General features: G+C 41.5%; 1 protein-coding gene across 5 annotated transcripts; it reads left to right on the top strand.

The window, feature by feature from the left end:
- Nucleotides 1-762: 762 nt before the first annotated feature.
- Nucleotides 763-26,135, top strand: gnpda1 (glucosamine-6-phosphate deaminase 1). 5 transcript variants are annotated; one of them, XM_048603670.1, is made up of 7 exons: nucleotides 763-863; nucleotides 9,122-9,271; nucleotides 11,481-11,582; nucleotides 20,536-20,718; nucleotides 21,170-21,354; nucleotides 22,041-22,215; nucleotides 24,629-26,135. In XM_048603670.1, the coding sequence occupies exons 2-7, from the start codon at nucleotides 9,148-9,150 to the stop codon at nucleotides 24,712-24,714; spliced, it is 855 nt and encodes a 284-aa protein (XP_048459627.1). In that variant the 5' UTR covers nucleotides 763-863; nucleotides 9,122-9,147; the 3' UTR covers nucleotides 24,715-26,135. The 5 variants fall into 5 exon arrangements, with proteins under 5 accessions (XP_048459627.1, XP_048459629.1, XP_048459626.1 ...); XM_048603672.1 differs by lacking the exon at nucleotides 763-863 and adding an exon at nucleotides 1,296-1,485; XM_048603669.1 differs by lacking the exon at nucleotides 763-863 and adding an exon at nucleotides 7,173-7,258.
- Nucleotides 26,136-27,514: the final 1,379 nt, after the last annotated feature.

Below are 27,514 nucleotides of genomic sequence, written 5' to 3'. Positions count from 1 at the left end.
TCAGTTTAAGGAAGGGTCACCGCGCCTGAAATGTTAACTCTTATTTCTCTTCACAGATGCTGCCAGACCTGCTGATCTTTTCCAGCAATTTCTTTGTTTGTTTCAAAAGTATTTGCATTTGTTCCTCTAAACAATAGCAAGAACTGTTGCCAATTATGTCTATCACTACTGCTTCATTTTGATTACTGGCTCACCCTCACCATTTCAACTAGTTAGGCTCCAAACCTGTTCACTCAGACTTTAAATTACTTGAGGGGTTTCTTCTGAGAATGGTCAAGAGGTTGAATATATATTCTTCAAAATGCCAGATCCTCTTAATTACTTAGTTCCATATGTGTGATCAATTTCTCTGTTTTAGGCTTAGAATTCGATTGGACAAAATCTTGCAATTGATAAAGAAAGAAACACAATTTGAACTTGTTTAGTCCAGCATTGCCCAATATATTAGGCAATAGCCACATCTGGCTTTTGGGAATCCCATGAGACTAACTGCATTTTTGATTAATAAGCAAGGAACAAGAGATGCCAATAAGAAAATTTTAATACTTATTTATTTGTAAATTGTATTAACAATATCAGTACAAAGCTTGCAGTTTTTGAACTAAAGAAACCTCGGACAAACAACACTTTCAATTCATAATGGCTGCTAACCTTGTCAGACTTGGCACAGTTGCCTTCGGCTGGTAGAAGAAAGCATATAAAATTAATTACCAGGGGACAAACAGGTCACTAGAAAAGGGCCACAAACTAAATTTTCCTGAAGAGTTTTACCACAGATATTTTCAAGCCTTCACTAAAAGCAAATCTGTTTCTGCAGAAAACATTTATGCTTAAGACCAGAGATGAACAACAAACTGATAAAGGTGAGAAGAAAAATAAATCTAAAAATTCAAACAGATTAATTCTTTCCAATTGTTTTTGTAGAAAAAGAAAGTCAAAATCACCCTGGCAAAAAAAGTCAAGTTGTTTAATCTGCTGCAAAGCACCGATCCCATTAACCTTTGCTTCTTCTTCTTGACTTTCTGGTAATTACAGAAACAGTGCCAGGGCCAAAGGCCAGAAGTCCAAATATTTAAAACACACCTTTTTATGGTTAATCTGTGCTGCAAGCCTACATTCTCGTGGAGTCTCTTTTTGTGTATCTATCTTTAATGAAACAGCTAAAATACTGAACTTATCTAGTGGGGAATTGCAGACATGAAATACCTGCTGAGATATTGTTTTAAGCTGTTTATATCAAGCCATCGAACTACCTGAATAATATGAAAATAGTCTGGCCTCACCTCCTTTTGCGGCAATTTAGGAACCTTTGGAACTTGTTCACTTGTTATCTTCTGAAAAGTTGAAAGCTATCTTTCGAACCTACTTATTTTTAAATTCTTTCTCGGGATGTGCCCTAGCTGGGTGTATATTCATTGCTCATTTTTAATTCATTGTGAGAAGACAGTGGTGAGGTCTGTTTCTGAATCATTGCATTCTTTGTGGGTAGGTACAAATTATAATTTGCATTTTATAGCTCAATTATACTAAATACTTTTTTGGACAAAACTGTATTTTCTCTTTCAGCTGCAGCTTCTTGTAAAAGGCAAAGAAACTATATTGATTTATTTTTTATTGTCTTGTGTAGCTTGTTACAGAATACAGTGAAAAGTGTTGTAGAGTGTCACCATCCTCTGGCACCACCTTAAACACAGAAAAATAAACCAAAACATAGAATATAAGATTTATGCTATAGAAAGTTCATGCTTATGGTATTTCTAATGAGGTGTACTTTAACTGGTTTGTTATCAAAAGAGGGGGCATTATAATTAATTGATCAGTTGAAAGAGGGACTGATAATATGAACTGCAAATTTCTTTCAAATGTTAATGTTACAGACAATACAAAGTCATTGTTTCTTTCATTACTTCATAAAATATTTAACTAAAATAAGCATAAGCTATTTTATGGTTATATATGGATATTTGTATCAAGGCTAGCTACAATGTAGAATTAAATGTTATTTTGAATATTAAGCACTTAGTTATTAGAGATGACTAAGTGCTTAATATTTCATGAGGCTATCTGATGACTGTCATTTTTATTATGACTGTACTAATGAATCTCTTGTGATTTCTTACCATGAGTAGATGTTGTATTGTTTTGGAACAATAGTAGTAATATGCAGAAGAAGAATCTTAACCCCCAGTTTTATGTCTAAAATTCTTTCCTAATTTCACTTCTGAGAGGCTTGGGTCTAGAAAATGCATTGAAACTGATGCTCCTCAACCCGTGAAATAGTTTATTTTAACCTAGTTTATCTGTCCCCCTTAATATCTTGAAACTTTGATCAAATTACCCCTGAAACTCCTAAATTCCAGAGAATACAATCTTAGTTTGTTCAATTTTATGTTGTAATTTCATCTTTGTACTCCAGGGAAATCATGTGGAATCGCCTGCAAGTCCAATATATCCTTTCAAAAGTGTGTTGCTGAAAAAGTGTGTTGTGGTCTACCCAGGGCATGGTATTACTTGAGTGTAATTCTACCTCCTGTATTCTGGTCTTCGAGAAATAATGCACAGCCTCTTTAATTAATTTCTGCCCTTGTTCTCAACATTTTAATTTATGTATATGAATCCCTTAATCTCTTTCGACCAGCACTATTTCTAGCTCTTTACCATTTAGAAACTACTCTGCTCTATCCTTTGTGGATTCACATGAATGATCTCATAGTTACGTGTACTAAAATCCATTTGCCACACTTTTGTCTATGCACTTAGTCCAATGATATCTCTTTGCAGTTTTAGATTTCAGTCTACACTTTACAGTACAGCTTGTCTTTGTATCAAAATTTAGATACATAGCTTTTTAATCAGCTTTCTGAATTGTTTTTAAAAATATGGTGAAGAATTGAGACCACACAAAGAACCTTGCAGGACATTGACAAAATGATGTATGCTATGGAATATTAATCTATATTTTACTTGTCTTGTATAATACTTTGTTTATAAAAACAGAAAGGAAAAATTTTGGGCTGCAAAAACACTTTTAAAATGGTCATGGAAAACAACTGATCTACAAGTTGCACAACTTTCTAGAAGTCTCTGAAATCTAATTACCAGGGCATTTGTCTGGGCAGTTTTCCAGCAGAACGTCACACCTATCACTGCTTAAATTTGCTGAAAAATCTACACCTCAACTGCAGAAATTACTGGGAATAAAGAACATCGACCGAAATTCAGTGTGCAAAGAAGGTACTGTGGTCTGAGATGTGGTACTGAGATGAAGAGGAATTTCTTTGGCGAGAGGGTGGTGAATCTGTGGAACTCATTGCTGCAGAAGGCTGTGGAGGACAAGTCACTGAGTTTGTTTAAGACAGAGGTAGATAGGTTCTTGATTGGTAAAGGGATCAAGAATTATCAGGAGAAGGCAGGAGAATAGGATTGAGAAACACTCCAGTCGTGATTAACTGATGGAGCAGACATGATGGGCTGAATGGCCTAATTCTGCTTCTATTTCTTATGTTGGAGCCCTATCTGTTTTGATCGTATCTTTACAGTTTATACAATGGAGATTGAAGCTCCGTCACCACTACGGGTTGTCGGTATTGTGTTCCAATCCTCAGCAGTTACATGATTGAAATACCATTTGGGAAAGACTAAAATTCTGACCTTGTCTATTCCTAACATTAACAGGAGTCTGCAGAGTGGAACAGAAACATCAGATCTCCCTGCAGAATATAATACCACCTTTTCACTCTGCAATTCTCAATTTCGGACCCAATCTCTGTTACATTTTGGAATACAGAATAGGTAGTGAATTTTAATCTAAAGGAATTTAAAATTCTGTAGCACACACCTTGCTAAAGGACAGATAATGGTTTAAAAGAAACTGCCTCCAGAAAAACAACAAAATTCCACCTCCTCTAACCGATAACTTTATTTTTGCATGCTAGCCTGTGTGTGTGGTATTTATTTCGAATTCCATATACCCATTTAACCCAATTCTTCAATTCCCCTATCTAACAAGAATTTATCTACCTGCCTTAAAAATATGCAATGACTGTGCCTCCACTGGCTTCAGAGGCACAGAGTTCCAAAGTCATGCCATGCTTTGGGTGAAAGAAAATTACCCTATAACTGCTCCATTACGTTTTTGGCTTGCATTAATTTTGGTGGGTCAACATCCAGGTTCGATGTTAGTTTTGTGGCTACAAAATAATTATTCTACATTTCCATTTATTCATACCATAAATATAAATAAGGACATTACTTATTTTCAAGAGGCCTCTGTTGCTGCTAACCACCTTTTCTCCCCTTAATATAATTGTACAAAATTGCTTCATTGGTTTTGATTTGCCTTAAAATTGTTTTTCATTTCACCCTTTACCAAATTCTTACTGTGTGTTCAGTCAGTTTTTGTTGCTCTTTGAATATCTCCCCATTCCCAGGATATATGCTAGGTTTTGTTTTTTGGATGCTTTTCTTTTTTGTTTTATCATGCCCATTACTTTTTTGTTTAGTCATCCACACAGCTTAAAAAAGTAAATTTAGTTATTAGATTGAGTTTAATTTGGCTTGTTTGCTCTTTCTTAATTTTGGTAGTTTTTCCTATCTGTTATGTGACAAATATTTGAGTATTATATTCATTAATGTGTGAAGAATGTGTTCAAAGAACGGAATTAGATATATGACTCTTAATTATAACATGACATCTTGTTCTTCATTCTTCAGGCTACCATAAATTCTTAGGCAACAATAAAGCCAGTTGCTCTTTTATCCAGTGAATTTTGTCTTTCAGAACATACAAGAAAATTGCTTGGTGTGATTTGACCTTGCTTTCCTTGCTTGTGTTTCCTCCCTCTTAATCCAGTGCTGGTATTGGCTGCTGACCATGTGATGATATGTAGGGTCAAGCTCTCGCTTTACAATTCTATTATTAAATGTGCCTTGATGTGCCATCAATGCTGTGAACCACTAGGACACCTAATCTACTACAGTATCAGTAGATTGTGCGTTTTGCTCTTTTGTTTTAAAGATAAATAAAGTAAGAAGGGTCAATATAATTGAGCAGTAGAATACTATTAGCAGCAATGATGGAAGTACTGGTGGGTTTCAGATGGTATTGTGCTCCCTACCAAATGTGTTGTTGTTGGTAAAAATGGCTTTGGAGCTCTGCCTCTGTTTTCCTCTTGGGATCATCTGTTATCTGCCTCAGCCCTGAAACTATGCACTCTCCAGCTCAGCATTTGAACTACATAATGAGGCATTGCCAACTCAATCCCCTTGCCACCACATCAGCCACATCCTCAATTTGATCCTTTCAGTCAGCTAACCGTAACTCCACAGTAGTAATCTACAGAATGGCCTTGTTCATCTACAATATGTAATGAGATACATACAAGTTAGTTTAAAATTTTGAACCTCCTCAGAGAACTACCCTGATGTACACTTATTTCTGAAAAGACCATGGATCCAATATACCATCTCCTTGTTAAGCAACTTTGTTTTTTAAGTTAGATCACTGTTTTAGTGCATCTTAAAAAAAGTAACATTAAGAAGCTGAAGCTTAGTAATGTCCTCCGTTCAAGCTCCACTCAGTGCTGAGTTATCTTTTTTTAATTCATTCATGGGATGGGGGCTTCACTAGCTAGGCCAGCATCTATTGTCCATCCCTAATTGCCCAGCGGGCAGTTAAGAGTGAACCACATTGCTATGGGTCTGGAGTTACATGTAGGCCAAACCAGGTAAGGGTGGCAGTTCCCTTCCCTAAAGGACATCGAACTAGATGTTTTTTTCCTGACAATTAACAATGGATTTCACAGTCATCATTAGACTTTTAATTCCAGGTATTTACTGTGTTCAAATTCCACCATCTGCCGTGGTGGGATTTGAACCCGGGATCTCAGAACATTACGTGGGTCTCTGGATTAACAGTCTAGTGGTGATACCACAAGCCCATCACCTTCCCTCTGACTGGGCTGCTACAGAGGTACTAAAGATATCCATACCCTCAGATTAAGGAAGGACAAAATTGGTGAATGTTTCAGTCTTATTTCCCTTAATCAGCCCTCAAGATTAAGGACAATTTGCCTTTGTCCTGGTTTAACAGATTGCGAAAAGGGTGATTTATCCAATATGCAATCTGGAGACTTCTTCATATGGGTCGGATGGTGCTTGGTTGAGTGAATGAGTTGTTAGCAGGTTTGTGCGCTCTCTCTGACACCTGGACTTTGTCTTTCCATGTTACTGTCAAACTTTGGATGTGTTCAGTACCTTTGGTCACAATTCAGGGATGAGTCAGCAGCACATTTGATATTTTTAGGGATATTTTAAGGCCATCCCGAAAGAACTTCTGCTGTCCCACCTGCCTTGGAGGTTTGCCGCAGGATGCCTGAACAGATTAAAATAACTATAACAGACATGATAATGTTCAACTTCATGCATTAATTTTGACTATTTAGGAAGTTGCCTGTAGAACAGTTTCTTGAAGAATAGCCCGTTTAATAAAGTATAGAAGGTTCAACTCACGGTGTCCAGTAAGTCGTCATATCGAGCTGCCAGAACTCAGAAAAAAATTACCATAGTCTTATTTCTAAATCCAAATCCTTTTATGTACCCATGCAAGAATATTTCAAGTAATCCAATATTAGAGGTAAAAGCATTATTTTGAGAATGATATTTGTACTACTGAGTAAAAACCGAAAAAAAAAACTGCCAATGCTGTAAATCAGAAATAAAAACAGAAATTGATGGAAAAGCTCAGCAAGTCTGGCAGGATTTGTGGAGAGAAATCAGAGTTAACGTTTCAGGTCAAGTGACTCTTCCATAGACCTGCTGGTAGCTAGGAAAATGTCAGTTTATATGCATATAATTTTCCTGCAATTTCTGTTTTTGTATCTGTACCACTGAGTTGAACGAAGTACCTTGGATTATGTTGTAAATTCCAGGAGTACTGAGGAGTCAAAAGCATTGTAAATCTAAAATTCAATTTATTCTGCAACGACATAATTAAACTCAAAGCTTAAAAACTAATGTATGCTTATGCAAGATACAAACTTTGATAAGCGTTCAGTTGCAATATTCTGAGTTAATCCAATGCGTGGAGACTTGCATTAAACTTCAGAAATAAGAACCGAACAAAAGGATTTCGTTTCCCTCTTTTTTTCTCTCTTCCGATCATCTGACCGGCAGCAAAATCATATGACAATGTTATCCTTGCGCTAGGGTTAAAAGAAAGGAAACGCAGAAAATAGGGGATTAACGTTTAATGAAAAAGGTAAGATGCTGGCATTTGCTGGTAGTGTTATTTGAAAACGCAATCTATGTAAATGTAAGCCTAAACTAGTAGGCAGTGTTCTGGCTGAGTAGCAGTCACTGCAAATCTTACAATCCAGTCGTAAGGGAGATAGCGGGTGCCGTATTTGTATCGTTTAATCTGTTACAGTGGCTCCTGTCCCGTGGTAATCCAGAAAATTGTTATAACACCTTCAAGATCCACGATTGGGCCAGCCCCCTCCCTTTGCTAGATTGATTTGTCTTGCGTTTCTGCGGTTCGCTAATTGTGGGAACAAACTTATCTGCGTATCATATATCAGGGTTCATTTTCGGAAGATGTAATGAGTCATATACAGTTTGTTTTAAAATGGGATTCTTCCCCCCACCCCCGTGTGGCGACTGTTTAATCTTTCTTTGCGCCTGTCATTGCAATAGCCTGAAATGCAAATTTTGTGGTACTGTAGTTTTTTTTAAAACCCAAGATGAAAATGTTATTTGGGGGTGTGGGGTAAAACGGATTACTTTTTGCGTTCCCCCCTCCTTTACCTTCTTTGCCTTCAGAGGATAGTTGGCCACATTTTAAACTCCGGCAAATCGTGCAATTTCTACCCTTTTCCGGGTGATATATTTCTTGCAGTCTACATGCAAAACAAAAATGTCAACTCAGGCTTGCTTTAATTGCACACCGAAACTGTCGACTCTGCAAAATAATCCCCGTGTTATCATGTGGGCAACTTGTTGAGTGACTGCAGCCAAATTGGCGTCTGCTTTTTTTTTGGTGGGATTCAAACTACCTCCTGCATTCACACCCTTGACCAAAACCTCAATGTGATGAGGGTACTTTTCGCGGATTTAGAGGAGGCAGTGATACAAACATGCAGGAGCAGTTCACTTCATCCAGAGCATCAAGAGAGCCGAGGTTTGCAGCCTGCCTCTTACATTGTATCTTTACTGCATGAAAAGCGGGAAGCGAAGGAGAGGGTAGCTGCAAAGCCACCTGTTGAGATTCGGTATTTCAGAGATGAGCTGCAACTGCGGAAATCCTCCCATGCACAACTAAAGAGGACGATTTTCAGAGTGAGGCCTTGTGTTTACACAGGTACGGACGCCCTGATCCCATCGCAGAGACAAAAAAAGGGAAACAACATCTGATCTTCAGAGAAGAACTTTGAATGGAATAATTGCCTTTTTCATTTTGTTTCAGTTGTTTCCTGGGCTTATCCACCCCTGACACATGCGTTTGGCATGGTAGATATACATTATGGATATTTGAATATCCTTTTAAATGTATTGTCATTACCCAACAACAAATTTTTGCTTAACAACAGGAACAGTTTCGTTTTTTCATCAGTTGGTACCGTTTGCTTGATTGACAGCAGCTCTAAACACTTTTTTTTACCACTGTCTTTCAGGTACAGAGCCATTCCAACCCAAGATTAGTGTTTGTTCCTTATCAGCATTTAATCTGCCTGTGGCTTTGTGTTTAACTTCGACTTTCCAATGCTGTCACAGGGAAGAACCATGCAGTGGAGAATGACTTTTAGTTTATGATAACCCCTTTTAAAAAATGGACAAATTCTCTAACATATTAGTGAGAGATGATATCTCTATTATTTACATATTTCAAAGGAAATTTGCTACACTGTGGTCAATAAGGCAGTGGGACACTTGGACCTGCTCTAGGACCTAAGCGTAACCCAGAGACCCCACTTTTAAAGATTTGGTACAAAGTGCTAAAATCCTGATGAAGTGTGTAAACCTGAAACGTCAACTTTCCTGCTCCTCTGATGTTGCCTGACCGGCTGTGTTCCTCCAGCTCCACACTGTATTAACTAATACAAAGTGCTGTATTTTTCTTGTGCAGTTTCCTTGAATATATAAGAAGCAGCCATGAAGTTGATTATCTTGGACGATCATACGCAAGTCAGTGAATGGGCTGCAAAATACATCAGGAATCAGATTGTTAAGTTCAACCCTGGTCCTGACAGATACTTCACCCTGGGTTTGCCAACTGGTATGTAACAAGAACAACAATAGTGAACATGTTTGATATGAACTGAGTTTGTACTGTTTGTTATTTGGACTGGTTGAATATTTCAGGGTTGAATTTGCTTTCCAAGTAGATGTTCAGCAATGCGCATTAACCTATTTGCAGATCAAAAAATGTCTTTTATCTGCAGCACTGCCAATTTATTGTTGGATTATGGGTGGATTTGTGGTAATTTTTTCTCAAAACAGAAATGGCACGGTGGCTCAGTGGTTAGCACTGCTGCCTCACGACACCAGGGATCCAGGTTCGATTCACCATTGGGTGACTCATTGTGTTGAGTTTACACATTCTCCGCATGTCGGCCTGCGTTTCCTCTGGATGTTCGGGTTTCCTCCCGCAGTCAAAAGATGTGTGGGGTAGGTGGATTGGCTGTGAGAAATGTATCGTTAAAGGGATAGGATGTGGGTGGGATGCTCTTTGGAGGGTCAGTATAGACTCGATGTGCTGAATGGCCTGCTTCCACATTATAAGGATTCTGTGAAACACACACATTGTACAGGTCTCATTTGGTTTTGGTTGATTTCTGAGTTCAAATGTCTGCATTCTGATGTCCTGTAACAGCCAGTCAGCACAGAATAAATCAGACATGTGCAGTTCTTTTCAACCCCCCAACATCCCTCCCACCAACTCTGAAAAACAACAATGACAAATAGTGCTTCAGCTGAAGATGACAAATGGCCCATCACATGGTCACATCAATGAATGCAACAACCCTGTTTGCTTGACTACTCCATTCTCCAGTTGTTTTCTCCCCTTCCCTCTCGCCCTACCAGCTGAAACTGCTGTATCTCTTGTTAATGGTTGGTGAGATTCTAACACAAGTTTAAGAGACATGTTTACACAAAGCTGGGAGTAGGGCACTGTTAGTGAGGACCAAACACTATTCAGACCACAGGCTTATTTGGACTGGTGATTCATTGTTCAGAAATTGACATGTGGAGCAACTGAATAATGTCAGTGATAGTAAGAACTGCCGATGCTGGAGTCAGAGATAACACAGTGTGGAGCTGGAGGAGCACAGCAGGCCAGGCAGCATCAGAGGAGCAGAAAAGCTGACGTTTTGGGTCGGGACCCTTCTTCAGAAATACAGGAGGGGGAAGGGAGCTCTGAAATAAATAGAGAAAGGAGGGGTGGGGCTGGGGAAGGTAGTTGGGATGGTGATAGGTGAGTTCAGGTAGGGAATGGTGGAGATTGGTAAGTGAGTTGGGAGAAGCGGATAGGTGGGAGAGAAGATGGACAGGTCACGGAGGCGGGGATGAGAGGGAGGGTTGGTCATGGGATGAGGCCGGAGAAGGGGAGAATTTTAAACCAGTAAAGTCAACATTGAGACCACTGGGTTGTAGGCTCCCAAGGCGGAATATGAGGTGCTGCTCCCCCAGTTTCCAGGTGGTGTCATTGTGATACTGGAGGAGGCCCAGGACGGACATGTGGGCCAGGGAGTGGGAGGGGGAGTTGAAGTGGTCCGCAACTGGAAGGTGTTGTCGTTTGTCGTGAACAGAGTGCAGGTTCTCTGTAATGCTGTCTCCAAGCCTCCGCTTGGTCTCACTGATGTAGCGGAGGCCACATTGGAAGAAGCGGATGCAATAGACCACATTAGCGGATGTGCAGGTAAACATCTGTCTGATGTGGAAAGTTTTTTTGGGTCCTTGGATGGAGGTGAGGGGTGAGGTGTGGGGGCAAGTGTAGCACTCCGCCCCCCACCTCACCCCCACAACAACATGGGGAACCTCCTGTCTTGGCGGTGTCAGAGGCACTGAAGTTACCTTCTGACTAATTAGATAATTTACATCTAAAAATCACACTTCAAGAGCAGTGCAGCTTGGGTGTGGGTTTAGGACATAGAATTTATTCTGTTGGTGGGTTCCTGACTCCACATTGAATTTCCAGCCCACCTGTCACTTATCTCTAAAAGGCCAAGTCAGTGAACTGGTGTTCTGTAAATAAACTTAATGATAAAGGATGATTGTATATTTTGTGAAATGTTCAGTTTGCATCAATATTCATTGCTATCACAGAGCTTTTCTTTCAAACCAAAACTGACTAAATGGTTGATCTTTGTTAATGTTCTACGGGTGGGAGAGACTGTAAATGTGGGTCATGAATTTAGTCTGTTTAACTGCTTGCAACCCTGCAGAATTCTTGTGCAGTAGTTTTTTTAAATGTCTTTCTGCAGGAGACACTCCTTTGGGAAGCTATAAAAAACTAATTGAATATTATAAGAATGGGGATCTATCATTTAGATATGTGAAGACATTTAACATGGATGAATATGTAGGTGAGTATGGTATAATACAACCGTTATATGTTGAAAAATTCTGAACAAGTGACTTGAGTTGTGAAACTAGAAATTATTCCCTGTTATTTTCTGTAATGGGGTCTTGTGGCACAGTGGGCCATTTGCTGCCTTTGAGTCAGAAGATCTGGGACTAGTTTAGTTTGGGATTATGGTCGGCATGGACGGTTGAACCGAGAGGTCTGTTTCCGTGCTTGTGAATCTATGACTCTATATACCAATGCAAAGCAGTAAGAGCAAAAGAGATTCTGGTCTGGAGGTAGTAGGAACTGCCGATGCTGGAGAATCTGAGATAACAAGGTGTAGAGCTGGATGAACACAGCAGGCCAAGCAGCATCAGAGGAGCAGGAAAGCTGACGTTTCGGGTCTGGACCCTTCTTCAGAAATGGGGGAGGGCAAGGGGATTCTGAAATAAATAGAGAGAGAGGGGGAGGCGGATGGAAGATGGATAAAGGAGCAGATAGGTGGAGGAGAGACGGACAGGTCAAGGAGGCGGGGATGGAGCCAGTAAAGGTGAGTGTAGGTGGGGAGGTAGGGTGGGGGTTGGTCAGTCCAGGGAAGATGGACAGGTCAAGGAGGCGGGGATGACGCTGGTAGGTAGGAGATGGGAGTGGGGATTGAGGTGGGAGGAGTGGATATGTGGGAGAAAGGACGGACAGGTTAGGGAGGTGGGGACAAGCTGGGCCGGTTTTGGGATGCAGTCGGGGGAGGGGAGATTTTGAAGCTTGTGAAGTCCACACTGATACCACTGTGTTGCAGGGTTCCCAAGCGAAATATGAGGTTCTGTTCCTGCAACCTTCGGGTGACATCGTTGTGGCACTGGAGGAGGCTCAGGATGGACATTGTTGTTCAAGGAGTGGGAGGGGGAGTTGAAATGGTTCGCGACTGGGAGGTGCAGTTGTTTGTCAGGAACCGAGCGTAGGTGTTCCACAAAGCAGTCTCCAAGCCTCCACTTGGTTTCCCCAATGTAGAGGAGGCCACATCCCTCAACCTCTCCACCCCTCTCACCCACTCCAACCTCTCCCATACAGAACGTGCAGCCCTCCGCTCCAACCCCAACCTCACTATAAAACCCACGGACAAGGGTGGCGCATTTGTAGTATGGCGCACTGACCTCTACATCGCCGAGGCCAGACGCCAGCTCTCTGACACCTCCTCCTACCGCCCCGTTGATCATGACCCCACCCCCGACCACCAAAACATCATCTCCCAGACCATCCACAACCTCATCACCTCAGGTGACCTCCCACTCACAGCATCCAACCTCATCATTCCCCAACCTTGCCCCACCTATTTCTATCTCCTTCCCAAAATCCACAAACCTGACTGCCCTGGTCGACCCATTGTCTCTGCCTGCTCCTGCCCCACCGAACTTATCTCCACTTATCTTGACTCCATTTTCTTCCCCTTGGTCCAGGAACTCCCCACCTATGTCCATGACGCCACCCACGCCCTCCACCTCCTCCAAAACTTCAGATTCCTTGGTCCCCAACACCTCATCTTTACCATGGACATCCAGTCCCTACATGCTTGCATTCCCCATGCAGATGGCATAAAGGCCCTCCGCTTCTTTCTGGCCAGCAGGCCCGACCAGTCCCCCTTCACTGACACCCTTATCCATTTAGAACAAAGAACAAAGAAAATTACAGCACAGGAACAGGCCCTTCGGCCCTCCAAGCCAGCGCTGATCCAGATCCTCGATCTAAACCTGTCACCTATTTTCCAAGGATCTGTATCCCTCTGCTCCCTGCCCTTTCATGTATCTGTCTAGATACATCTTAAATGACGCTATTGTGCCCGCCTCTACCACCTCCGCTGGCAACGCGTTCCAGGCACCCACCACCCTCTGCGTAAAGAACTTTCCACGCATATCTCCCTTAAACTTTTCTCCTCTCACCTTGAAATCGTGACTCCTAGTAATTGAGTCCCCCACTCTGGGAAAAAGCTTCTTGCTATCCACCCTGTCTATACCTCTCATGATTTTGTAGACCTCAATCAGGTCCCCCCTCAGCCTTCGTCTTTCTAATGTAAATAATCCTAACCTACTCAACCTCTCCTCATAGCTAGCGCCCTCCATACCAGGCAACATCCTGGTGAACCTCCTCTGCACCCTCTCCAAAGCATCCACATCCTTTTGGTAATACAGCGACCAGAACTGTGCGCAGTATTCCAAATGTGGTCGAACCAAAGTCCTATACAACTGTAACATGACCTGCCAACTCTTGTACTCAACACCCCGTCCGATGAATGAAAGCATGCCGTACGTCTTCTTGACTACTCTATCGACCTGCGTTGCCACCTTCAGGGTACAATGGACCTGAACACCCAGATCTCTGTGTATCAATTTTCCCCAGGGCTTTTCCATTTACCATACAGTTAGCTCTTGAATTGGATCTTCCAAAATGCATCACCTCGCATTTGCCTGGATTGAACTTCATCTGCCATTTCTCTGCCCAACTCTCCAATCTATCTATATTCTGCTGCATTCTCCGACAGTCCCCTTCACTATCTGCTACTCCACCAATCTTAGTGTCATCTGCAAACTTGCTAATCAGACCATCTATACCTTCCTCCAGATAATTTATGTATATCACAAACAACAGTGGTCCCAACATGGATCCCTGTGGAACACCGCTGGTCACAGTTCTCCATTTTGAAAAACTCCCTTCCACTACAACTCTCTGTCTCCTGTTGCCCAGCCAGTTCTCTATCCATCTACTAGTACACCCTGGACCCCATGCGACTTCACTTTCTCCATCGGCCTACCACGGGGAACCTTATCAAACGCCTTACTGAAGTCCATGTATATGACATCTCCAGCCCTTCCCTCATCTATCAACTTTGTCACTTCCTCCAAGAATTCTATCAAGTTGGTAAGACATGACCTTCCCTGCACAAAACCATGCGGCCTATCACTAATAAGCCCATTTTCTTCCAAATGTAAATAGATCCTATCCCTCAGTATCTTCTCCAGCAGCTTCCCCACCACTGATGTCAGGCTCACCGGTCTATAATTACCTGGATTATCCTTGCTACCCTTCTTAAACAAGGGGACAACATTAGCAATTCTCCAGTCCTCCGGGACCTCACCCGTGCTCAAGGATGCTGCAAAGGTATCTGTTAAGGCCCCAGCTATTTCTTAACTCACTTCCCTCAGTAACCTGGGATAGATCCCATCCGGACCTGGGGACTTGTCCACCGTAATGCCCTTTAGAATACCCAACACTTCTCCCCTGCTTATGCCGACTTGACCTAGAGTAATCAAACATCTATCCCTAACCTCAACATCCGTCATGTACCTCTCCTCGGTGAATACCGATGCAAAGTACTCATTAAGAATCTCACTCATTTTCTCCGAATCCTTGCATAACTTCCCTCGTTTGTCCTTGAGTGGGTCAACCCTTTCTCTAGTTACCCTCTTGCTCCTTATGTACGAATAAAAGGCTTTGGGATTTTCCTTAACCCTGTTTGCTAAAGATATTTCATGACCCCTTTTAGCCCTCTTAATTCCTTGTTTCAGATTGGTCCTACTTTCCTGATATTCTTCCAAAACTTCGTCTGTTTTCAGTTGCCTAGATCTTATGTATGCTTCCTTTTTCCTCTTTGCTAGTCTCACAATTTCACCTGTCCTCCATGGTTCCCTAATCTTGCCCTTTCTATCCCTCATTTTCACAGGGCCATGTCTGTCCTGCACTCTCATCAACCTCTCTTTAAAAGCCTCCCACATATCAAATGTGGATTTACCCTCAAACAGCTGCTCCCAATCCACATTCTCCAGCTTCTGTCGAATCTTGCTATAGTTGACCTTCCCCCAATTTAGCACTCTTCCTTTAGGACCACTCTCGTCTTTGTCCATGAGTATTGTAAAACTTATGGAACTGTGATCACTATTCCCAAAGTAATCCCCTACTGAAACTTCAACCACCTGGCCGGGCTCATTCCCCAACACCATGTCCAGAATGGCCCCTTCCCGGGTTGGACTATTTACATACTGCTCTATAAAACCCTCCTGGATGCTCCTTACAAATTCTGCTCCATCTAAACCCCTAACACTAAGTGAATCCCAGTCAATGTTGGGAAAATTAAAATCTCCCATCACCACCACCCTGTTGCTCCTACATCTTTCCATAATCTGTCTACATATTTGTACCTCTATCTCACGCTCGCTGTTGGGAGGCCTATAGTACAGCCCCAACATTGTTACCGCACCCTTCCTATTTCTGAGCTCTGCCCAAATTCCCTCACTGCTCGAGTCCTCCATAGTGCCCTCCTTCAGCACAGCTGTGATATCCTCTTTGACCAGTAATACAACTCCTCCACCCCTTTTACCTCCCTCTCTATCCCGCATGAAGCATCTATATCCTGGGATATTTAGTTGCCAATCTTGCCCTTCCCTCAACCAAGTCTCAGTAATAGCAATAATATCATACTCCCAGGTACTAATCCAAGCCCTAAGTTCATCTGCCTTACCTACTACACTTCTCGCATTAAAACAAATGCACCTCAGACCACCTGTCCCTTTGTGTTCATCATCTGCTCTCTGCCTACTCTTCCCCTTAGTTACACTGACTTCATTATCTAGTTCCTTACAGGCTTTAGTTACTCCCTCCTTACTGTCCACTAACCTCCCCATTTGGTTCCCTTCCCCCTGCCACATTAGTTTAAACCCTCCCCAACAGTGTTATCAAAAGCACCCTCTAGGACATTGGTTTCAGTCCTGCCCAGGTGTAGACCATCTGATTTGTAATAATCCCACCTCCCCCAGAACCGGTTCCCAATGTCCCAAAAATCTGAACCCCTCCCCCCTGCACCATCTCTCAAGCCACTCATTTATCCTGCCTATTCTTTCATTTCTACTCTGACTAGCACGTGGCACTGGTAGCAATCCTGAGATTACCACCTCTGAGGTTCTACTTTTTAACTTGGCTCCTACCTCCCTAAATTCTGCTTATAGGATCGCATCCTGTTTTTTACCTATATCATTGGTGCCTAAATGCACCACGACAGCTGGCTGTTCAGCTTAGCTGAACTCATCCTCACCCTTAACAACTTCTCCTTGAATTCCTCCCACTACCTACAGACAAAGGGCGTGGCCATGGGTACCCGCATGGGCCCAAGCTATGCCTGCCTCTTTGTAAAGTACATGGAACAATCCCTCTTCTGAAGCTACACTGGCCCTATCCCCCACCTCTTCCTCCGTTACCTCGATGACTGTATCGGCGCCGCCTCGTGCTCCCACAAGGAGCGCGAACAGTTCATCCACTTCACTGACACCTTCCACCCCAACCTTAAGTTCACCTGGACCATCTCTGATACCTCCCTCTCCTTCCTGGACCTCTCTGTTTCCATCTCTGGTAACCACCTGGAAACCGATATCCATTTCAAGCCTACCAATTCCCACAGCTACCTAGAATACACCTCCTCTTACCCACCTTCCTGCAAAAATGCCATCCCCTATTCCCAATTCCTTCGCCTCCGCCACATCTGCTCTGGAGGTGAGGCATTCCACTCCCGGACATCCCAGATGTCCTCGTTTTTCAAGGACCGCAACTTCCCCTTCACAGTGGTCGAAAACGCCCTCGACCGTGTCTCTCGCATTTCCCGCAACTCATCCCTCACACACCCTCCCCGCAATAATAACTAAAACCCCCCTCGTCCTCACGTACCACCCCACCAACCTCCGGATCCAATGCATCATCTTCCGGCACTTCCGCCACCTGCAATCTGACCCCACTACCAATGATATTTTTCCCTCCCCACCCTTATCTGCCTTCCGGAGGGACCACTCTCTCCGTGACTCCTTTGTCCGCTCCACACTCGCCACCACCCCCGGCACTTTTCCCTGCAACCGCAGGAAGTGCTACACCTCACCCCCATCCCAGGCCCCAAGAAAACCTTCCACATCGAACAGATGTTCACATGCACATCTGCTAATGTGGTATATTGTATCCGCTGTCCCCGATGTGGCCTCCTCTACATCGGGGAAACCAAGCGGAGGCTTGGAAACCGCTTTATGGAACACCTACGCTCGGTTTGCGACAAACGACTGCACCTCCCAGTCGCGAACCATTTCAACTCCCCCTCCCACTCCTCGGACGACATGTCCATCCTGGGCCTCCTCCAGTGCCACAACGATACCACCCGAAGATTGCAGAACAGCATCTCATATTTTGCTTGGGAACCCTGCAACCTAGTGGTATCGGTGTGGACTTCACAAGCTTCAAAATCTCTGTGCCCCTGACCGCATCCCAAAACCAGCCCAGCTTGTCCCCGCCTCCCTAACCTGTCCGTCCTTTTTCCCACCTATCCCCTCCTCCCACCTCAATCCCCACCCCTACCTCCTACCTACCAGCCTCATCCTCGCCTCCTTGACCTGTCCATCTTCCCTGGACTGACCAACTTCCACCCTACCTCGCCACCTATACTCACCTTTACTGGCTCCATCCCTGCCTCCTTGACCTGTCTGTCTCCTCTCCACCTATCTGCTCCTTTATCCATCTTCCATCCGCCACCCCCTCTCTCTCTATTTATTTCAGAATCCCCTTCCCCTCCCCCATTTCTGAAGAAGTGTCCAGACCCGAAACGTCAGCTTTCCTGCTCCTCTGATGCTACTTGGCCTGCTGTGTTCATCCAGCTCTACACCTTGTTATATTAGAGATTCTGGCCTGCCTCGTGATGGAAAAGAATTGGATCCATCACATACATAGTCCAGGCTTAAATGTGAATGCAAAAGTGTATGTTGCCACAGCAATTCAGACTCCTTAGTTGCCTGCTGCTTAGTTGATTAGATGAGTCATGTGGATCAGGTTAGGGTTTAATCCCTGTTCTAGCTGGGGTGGATTTTTCATCAGTGATGGTTTCTTGCTATACCTTCGGAGAAAGACATGGTACTGTGTGGTGCACCGACCTTTGGGCAGAAATCTCAAGGAAAAGTTTCTGTCGTATGTTGCTAAGGAACTGGGACCAGATGAATTACAGTGAGGAATATTGAAGGAAGTGATTTGGAAATCGGAGAGGAACTGGCCATAATTTTCCAGTGTTTGTAGACTTGGGCAAAGCCGGTGGACTGGAGAATTTCAAATTCTTGTTCAAAAAACGATGAAAATAGAAGCACAGCAACTACAGATCAATCAGTTTAATTTAACTGGTGGTGAAGCTCATAGAAACAATAACTTAGGACAAAATTAATAGTTACTTGGGAAAATATGGATTAATTAAGGCAAGCCAACTTGAATTTGTTGAGAGAAAGTTGTGTTTAACTAACTTGCTGGGATTTTTTTCGAAGTATTTCCAGAGTAGAATGATGAGGGTAATGCTGTTGATGTGGTGTGCGCATACTACTAAGAGACCTTTAATACATTGCTACACAACACACACCACAGCAAATTATAGCTCATGGAATAAGAGACAGTAGCAACGTTAATGTACAATTGGCTGTGTTCCAGGAGCCAGTTGTGTGCTTTTGGCTATTCTTTGGACTGGAGGAAGGTTTATTATTGTGCACTTCATGGATCAGAGTTGGGACCCTTGCTATCCCTTCTACAGAGTAGTGACCTAGACAATGATGTATAGGGCACAATTTCAATATTTACAGATGATACAAAACTTGGAAGCATTCTGAACTGTTAGGAGCATAGTGTAGGACTTAAGAATGTAGGGAAGGTAATGAAAGGGGTGGATAAATAGCAGATGAAATTGGAAGTGGCAGAGAAGTATGAAGTGATTAATTTTGGTAGGAAGAACATTGATAAATCATATAACATAAAAGGTACAAATTTGAAGAGGGTACAGGGACAGAGGAATCTGGTTGTATATTTATGTAGATCTTTGAGAGGTTGAGAGAGTTTTTAAAGCAGAGGGTGTCATTGGCTTTAATAGGGGATAGTGTACAAGAGTAAGGAAGTATGTTAAACTTAAACTGGTTCAATCTTAACAGAAATATGGCAAGCAGTTGTTTGCTGCACTTTAGGAATGATGTCAAGGCATTAGAGATGATGGAGAAAAGATGTACTAGAATAGTTCCACACATGAGAAACTTCAATTACTTGGATAGAATTGGAGAAATTGACACTGTTTTCCTAGGAGAATGTTAACAGGAGATTTGATAAAGTTATTCAAAATTGTGAGAGGTCTGGATAGAGTGAATGGGGAAAAAATAATCCCACTGCTAGAAGAATCAAGAATGAAAGGACACAGATCTAAGGCAATTGGCAAAAAAAAAGGAGAAATGAGGAGAAACTTTCTTTCATGCAGTGAGATGTTTGGATCCGGAATATGCTGCCTTAATGTGTGATGGAGACATTTACGTGAAGTCCATGGAGAGTTGGCTTCAAATGAAATGCTGACTTGGACAGCCAGCACAGGCACAATGGGCTGAATGGCTTCCTTCTGCACTGTAACAATTTTGTGATTCCAATTTTCCAGCCTAAATTTGTCTGTGTATAATTATCCCTGGGTGTGCTTCAAACATAAAATAATGTTATCATTAAAATCTAAATTATTTTCTAAACCTAATTGAAGACCGAAATGAGGTGGATGGGCAGTATGAAGTATTTCAGTGAAGTTGTCATTACTCAGAATACTAGATTTAGCTCAGTCCCATCTTTGCTACATGCTTCACTTTAACAAAATACTAAGCAGAGACCATAAAATGGAGACTACAACGAGTCCCTATATATTGCTGTACCAAATAGATTCAGACTTCTTTCTTGTTGGTCAGGTGCATTCTCATGGTCAAGAATTTGGTTGGCCTCGGTCCTGAATTGGTTTTGAGATGTTACAAAGCTCCAAGATTTCCTTTAATGTTTACTTACTTTCTTTTGAAATGTGGATGGGGTGTGTGGGGGTCATGAGTGTTAGAATTTGGTGCTAGTGCATTTGATTGTTGCTTATACTTAATGACTGCATAATACTGTACATTGCACTTTCCTTGCAGGTCTTGCACGGGATCATCCTCAGAGTTATCACTCCTTCATGTGGAACAATTTCTTCAAGCATGTTGACATCTTGGCTGAAAATACACACATTCTAGATGGAAATGCTCCTGACTTGGAGGCAGAATGTGATGCTTTTGAAGAGAAAATTAAAGCAGCGGGAGGAATTGAACTATTTGTTGGTGGTATTGTGCACTGACCTGGATAAATAATATCCTCTTTCTGAAGCTGATGCTGCATTAATGATAGATGTAACTGTAATCTGCTGTTAGAGAATGCTTTATAGTTGCTGTGGAGGCATTCTTATCATTGTCAAAGAGACCATGCCTAATTTAGAAATTAGGTATCTTTCTTCCCTTAGGGGTTCCATCAGATACATTAGTTGGATGCACTGAATTGCATCCTTCATGTTGGTTCAATAATATATTTTAATGCCAGCACTGGAATAGTTTTGACTGAAGCAGTGTGACATTGCTTCACCTTCTATCGTTGTGACCGCTCTTTGGAGAGGAGCAGTTTTAAAATTATCCCAAATCCCTGGTCTATAGCATTGATCCTGGGCGATGTTTCTGGTGAGCTGTGTCAAAACTTTGTTATTACCTTTGGTTCAGACTCTTTTTCTTTGGCTTCGAATAGGCATTGGTCCAGATGGTCACATTGCTTTCAATGAACCGGGCTCAAGCCTGGTGTCACGAACAAGAGTGAAGACATTGGCTATGGATACAGTATTGGCCAACGCTCGATTCTTCGATGGAGATTTGTCTAGAGTCCCTACCCTGGCCCTGACTGTTGGAGTGGGGACAGTAATGGATGCTAGAGAGGTAAAGAAATGGCAGGCAACTGCATGGTTCCTGTTTTAGATCCTGAAAGCAGCCCATTGGAATGATGTATTGATGTATCAAATTTGCCTGTAGGGTTTGTACTTTTTGAGAATTCCCTGTTTCTCACTTTCTAGCCTTGTTTCCCCTCTGAATAACATTAATTAACGGGTGTTGCAGTTTTGAAGATCTGTAAATGCAGAACTGCATCTGATTTGTTGAATGATTTTTAATATTTAAGTATATATTTAATTTGCTTTTGAAAATGTTATTGACTCTGCTTTCATCACCATTTGATGCATAGCAATTGACTGCATTTATGTTAAAAAGTTTTCATCTTACCTCTGATTTGTTCATTGCCCTCATAGATTTTATACAAAAGGAATTTTTCTTTGAATTTAACATTTGACTTTTTAAAAACTTGATAGCCATTTGTCCAGAAGATCGCACTGTGGCATGTGTGCAAGTGGTAGAAAAAAAGAGTCCTGTTAATCTGCGTTGTATTGGACTCTGATGCAAAATTGTCCTGCACAATTTCTATGGCTCTCCACCAACCCCTTCTTTGTTTCCTCCTGTTCAAATCAATGTAATGATTTTTTTAAAAAGTTCACTGCTAGCTTTCTATAATTAACAATATAGTCACCATTACTTATGGAAGGTGCTTATTGAGTTTTATTGTATTACTTTAGGTGATGATCCTTATCACAGGAGTGCATAAAGCTTTGGCTCTGTGTAAAGCAATAGAAGATGGTGTAAACCACATGTGGACTGTATCAGCTTTCCAGCAGCACCCCAAAACACTCTTTGTGTGTGATGAAGACGCCACCATGGAACTTCGTGTAAAAACAGTACAGTATTTTAAAGGTAGTTGATCCTTAAAAGAATTTTCAGCCATTGACAAAATTCAGGGAAAATGTACAACCATAAAAACTTATAAAGCAACTAACTTTATTACTACTTATCCTCTTATAAAGAGGCTGCCTAGTGTATTTGAATACATATTTCTTATTAACCCAGATGACACAGGCATTGTACAGATTCGATGCAATATTTTTCATCTGATACTTATCTGGCTTATGCAACATAAGTAAGCAGTCTGCTTACTTTTATTGTAATGGTTCTCCCATCGTGATGTGCAAAGCTGTGAAGCTGATTACATTCTCCAAGAAAGGCTGAGATGGTTATATTTGAGAATTGGGTTCCTACATTTATAATCTGTAATCTTAAGGAAAAGCAAGTAAATGTTTTTGTTGTTGCATAGGATTTTTGTTCCACCCAACCTTGTGACTTTCATTGTGAAATTACAGGTTAATTGCTCGTCAATTGTTTCTGCAGGGACAGGACTATCATATGAAACACCCTGGTTAAAATTAAGTAGGATATTAAAATAAGAGGTTTGCAATTAATAGATTGGTTAGTTTTTTGGAGTTGTATTTTAATCCACATAATTGGTTTCTTTTTTGCACTGCTTGTATGTTGTATTTATACCTGCCTTTGTCACCTCTACAGACTTGACTATTCCAATGCTGTTCTGTTTTCAAACACCTCCGTATTCTCCCTCCCCCACCACCAGGTCTACATTCCTCTGAGATATGGATGCTCTGCCAGTTAAAGCCTCTTTTGCTGGTTGTGCGATTCCAAAAAACTCAAATTCTATCCCTCAAAGTTTCCACCTTTGCTACTTTTCTCTTCCTTTTAAGGTGGCCAAGCTTTTACCTATCTTTACCTATTGTCACCTATCCTCATATTTCTTGTTTTTTTTATTCAGTGACTTGTCAGGCAAATAGTTATTGCCTGTCTCTAATTGCCCTTAAAATTTTGGCAGTAGGCTGCCATCTTGAACTGCTGCAGCCCATGTGGCAAATGTACACTCACAGTGCTGTAAGGGAAGGAGTTCCAGGATTTTGACTTAACAACAGTGAGTGAATGGCAATATAGTTCCATGTCAGGGTAGTGTGTAGCTTTGAGGAGAACTTGCAATTGGTTCTGTTCCCATATATATGCTATCCTTGTCTTTTTAAGTGAAATGTGCAGCCTAAGGTGCCATGATGAGTTTTCATAGTATGCCTTTCAGATAGTAGATCCTGCTGTCATTGTATGTGCATAATAGAGGGAATGAACGTATAAGTTATTATATGGGGTGTGATAAACGTATAAAGTTTGATAATTTTAATATTTGAATGTTTAATGCAGCAGGTGATGGATTTTGGTTTCAGTTTTGTGAAGATGACTTTTCAAAAAAGGGTCAGAAAGTCATTTAGATGCATCATAAACACATTTCTAAGAAAGCATGAGATTCAGTCAAGTGCTGAGTGGGCTATCTTTGGTGTTAATTGATGGAATGTTTACATTGCCAATATAAACTGATTGACTTTTGACATTCACAAAATCCATCAGCCTTTGAGACATATAGTTTCAGTGCTGATGCGATAGTAGGTATGTAGCCATAAGCAGACTCCTTCCATCACTTTGCTGATATTTGACAGTGGACTGTTGTAGCAGAAACTACCTGGGTTGGATTTGTCCTGGAGTGTGGATGGGAAATCCCTGGGTAGTATTCAATATTGCCAGGTAGGTGGCAGTGTTGTAACTGTACTGGAACGGCTTGGCTTGGAATGCAGCTAGTTCTGGGCATGTCTTAAGGACTATTGCTGGAATGTAGTTGGGGCCTATATTCTTTACAGTATGTAGCATCTTCAACCATTTCTCAATATCATGTAGAGTGAATCCAATTGGCTGAAGTCTGGCATTTGTGAAGGTAGGGACCTGAGGAGGAAGCCAAGAAGGACCGTCCACTTGGTGCTTATAGTTGCAGATGCCTTCAACTGCTTTAGCCTCGTCTTTTGCAACTGATATGTTGGGCTGCCCCCACCTTCATTGAAGGCAATAAATGGGGAGTCTCTACATCCAGTAAGTTGTTTAATTGTTCATCACCATTCACAACTGCATGTTACAGGATTGCGGAGCACAGACCTGATCTATCGATTGGGGGATCATTTAGCCCAGTCTATCGCATGCTGTGTATGCTGGTTGGCACATATGTATTTGTGTATTGTAGGTTCATGAGTTTGACACCTAATTTTTAGGTACGCCTGATGCTTCTCCTGGCATTGAGGCTCACTGATTCAATTTGCTAATGCTTCTGTGAAATGCCTTAGAATTTTCTCCAAGACTAACAGTGCTATATATTCTATATAAATACAGAATTATCTGTGGTTTTGTTTTGATTTGCTCCAATGTTTATCTCTTTTTTGTTTTGCTTTTATACCTTTCCCAGGTTTATTGCACATTCACAATAAACTTGTAGATCCATTGTACAGTATGAAACAAACAGATGGAGAGAAATTGACAAGTGCCAGTTGAGTGGAATGAGGACCAGTTGAGCAGCAGGATTTTCTACATGAACCTTTTCCTCTACAAGCGTATCTGAAGGAAACTTAGCCGACTATTTATGAATGCTTTCCTACACTTTATTATTGTATTACCAAATGAATCCTTTTGTTATTTTTGTGGGGTGGGCAGAGAGGGAGATAATCTTATGAGTGCTGGTGAACTGAGAAATTAGCCCATTTCATCCGTACCCTGCTGTTCTGAGCATGAGGATTTCATCAAAGACAGTGAGAGTGAAAATATAATTCTGGATTTCTCAGAAAATTTATACCACTGAAGTGCTTTGTACATTGTGAAAACTTGTATCTTCCAATTCAGATCTGGTTCCTGTCCATTCAGTGTAATTTGAAATATTATTTTTAAGATAAAAGGGTAATTGGAAATTAAAAAAAGTGATTTATATTTGGGAAATCACTTAACAAGGATAAAGCCATAGCAATGTTTTAAATTAAAAATTTGTGCAGAAGTCGTTTTGTTGTGCTGAATACAACCCTATGATTTCTGAAGAAGGGTCTAGGCCCGAAACATCATTTCCTGCTCCTCTGATGCTGCTTGGCCTGCTATGTTCATCCAGCTCTACATCTTGTTATCTCACAACCCTATGGTGGCCTGATTATTGTTTCTATTTCAACAAGTGACTGTGTTTGTGAATTTCCTCTGCACCTTATTGCAGTAGCTTTTCCCTTCCTATTCAAAATCATTGCATGCATCTGAGTTTACCCAGGCTTTTTAAATAACTTCTGAAGCATTTTAAATGGTCTGTTTAATGTATGGGACTGAAAAATACCACTGCAGTCCATCTGGCTACTCTTGGTGTTTGAAAACTGTGGTAAGCTACCCTCTCATTTTGTTTGCTGTTTCTGCCAAGTATCCACCTAGCATTGAATTAAACGATATTTCATCACAGTTTCTCTGGATATTGTTCCATATCCAGGGATGTTCATGAGCTTTTATGTGAAATAATGGCATTTAAATGGCCTATTGGGACTTGCCTGCTCTGAGTTTGTTTTGGTGCTCACTTGCAGAGTATTTCCTTTGTCTGAAAGTCCCAAAATTTAAACTAAAACATATCTACTTGAAATGAAATGGAGAGCCTTTCTCATTCACTCACTGTTATTTTAGGGCATTTAATTTTTGTTCCTAGAGATTGACATGTTTTGAAGGGATTATGTTACATCATTGAGTATTTTGAGCAGGCTAATAGTCTGGCATGTTTGTTGGAGGAATAGGTTTGTCAGTTCTTTGTTGTGAACAAACCTGGAAAAGTTGACAAATTTGCAAACAAATCTTTAGGTCAAACTGGTTTAAAGTATCCATTCAAAGCCAGTTGCTGAATTCATTTTGTCAATTTGCTTTTTGAAGAACAATAAAAAAAATTGCCTTCCAACTTGAAAGTAGGCCTGTTACTTTGCACTGTCATTTACTCACCTTGAGCTGAATGCTCCAAGAAGGTGCTGCATTATGGAAAGGCAAATCAGGGCAGGACTTGTATACTTAATGGTAAGGTCCTGGGAAGTGTTGCTAATGAAAGAGACCTTGGAATATAGGTTCATGGTTCCTTGAAAGTGGAGTCACAGGTAGATAGGATAGTTAAGAAGGTGTTTGATAGGCTTGCCTTTATTGGTCAGTGCATTGAGTACAGGAGTTGGGAGGTCACATTGCAGCTGGTTAGGCCACTGTTGGAATACTGTGAGCAATTCTGTCTCCATGCTAGATGAATGATGTTGTGAAACTTGAAAGGGTTCAGAAAAGATTTACAAGGATGCTGCCAGGATTGGAGGTTTGTGCTATAGGGAGACGCTGAATAGACTGGGGCTGTTTTCCCCGGAGTATCATAGGCTGAGGGGTGACCATATAGAGGTTTATAAAATTATGAGCAACATGGATAGGTTAAATAGGTAAGGTCTTTTCCCTGGGGTGGAGGAGGCCAAAACTAGAGGGCATAGGTTTAAGGTGAGAGGGGAAAGGTATAAAAGGGACCTAAGGGGTAACTTTTTCACACAGAGGGTGGTATGTGTATGGAATGAGCTGCCAGAGGAAGTGGTGGAGGCTGGTACAATTACAACAATTAAAAGGCGTCTAGATGGGTACACAAATAAGAAGGGTTTAGAGGGATATGGGCCAAATGCTGGTAAATGAAACTAGATTTATATAGGACATCTGGTCAGCATGGATAAGTTGGACCAAAGGGTCTGTTTCTGTGCTGTGTATCTCTATGTTTCTATGACTCTTAAGTGGCAATGTTATGGACCAGAAAAAACACCTTTACGACACGTCAAGGAGATATCCTAGACCCTAAACGTTAGTTATTTTAAAGGCAAGTGCCAGATGTTGCATTGTGGATGCAATTTGATTGGTCAAATTACCAGTCTTGAAGCAAAACACACTTTATTCGTACACTATAGCTAAAATGCAGGCAAAAATGAAAATAAAAAAAATTGCTTAACTGTAACTCTATGAAATACTCAACAAAATGATATACTACTCATTTACTCTTCTAATGTAGTAACATCCCATAAGCACACCCTTGGCAAAGGCAAAGTCAGGAAAACAGATTGTGGCACATGCAATTCTAACAGCAGGAAGAGAACCCCAGCTTTTAACTGTAACAGAGAGAGAGAAAGATGTAGCAGCATTCACAAACCAACAGCTACTGAAAGCTAAACTAAAACTCCTGGTTCTTTGGGAACTTGACCCCACCCATTCAGGCTGCTTTCATTGTTCCAATGTTTAAAAAAAAACAAGGCATCACATGCTGTTTATTGGATTGATG

This window comes from Rhincodon typus, chromosome 12 (genome assembly GCF_021869965.1).
Source record: "Rhincodon typus isolate 14 chromosome 12, sRhiTyp1.1, whole genome shotgun sequence".
In the NCBI taxonomy this organism is placed as follows: domain Eukaryota; kingdom Metazoa; phylum Chordata; class Chondrichthyes; order Orectolobiformes; family Rhincodontidae; genus Rhincodon; species Rhincodon typus.
This window is presented reverse-complemented; position numbering and strand designations above follow the sequence as displayed.

Bases quoted from the DNA above. Each gene is read 5' to 3' on its own strand.
- gnpda1 (XM_048603670.1), top strand. From the start codon at position 9,148: ATGAAGTTGATTATCTTGGACGATCATACGCAAGTCAGTGAATGGGCT. The intron at 9,272-11,480 runs GTATGTAACAAG...GTCTTTCTGCAG, and splicing joins CACCCTGGGTTTGCCAACTG to GAGACACTCCTTTGGGAAGC. The intron at 22,216-24,628 runs GTAGTTGATCCT...TACCTTTCCCAG, and splicing joins AACAGTACAGTATTTTAAAG to GTTTATTGCACATTCACAAT.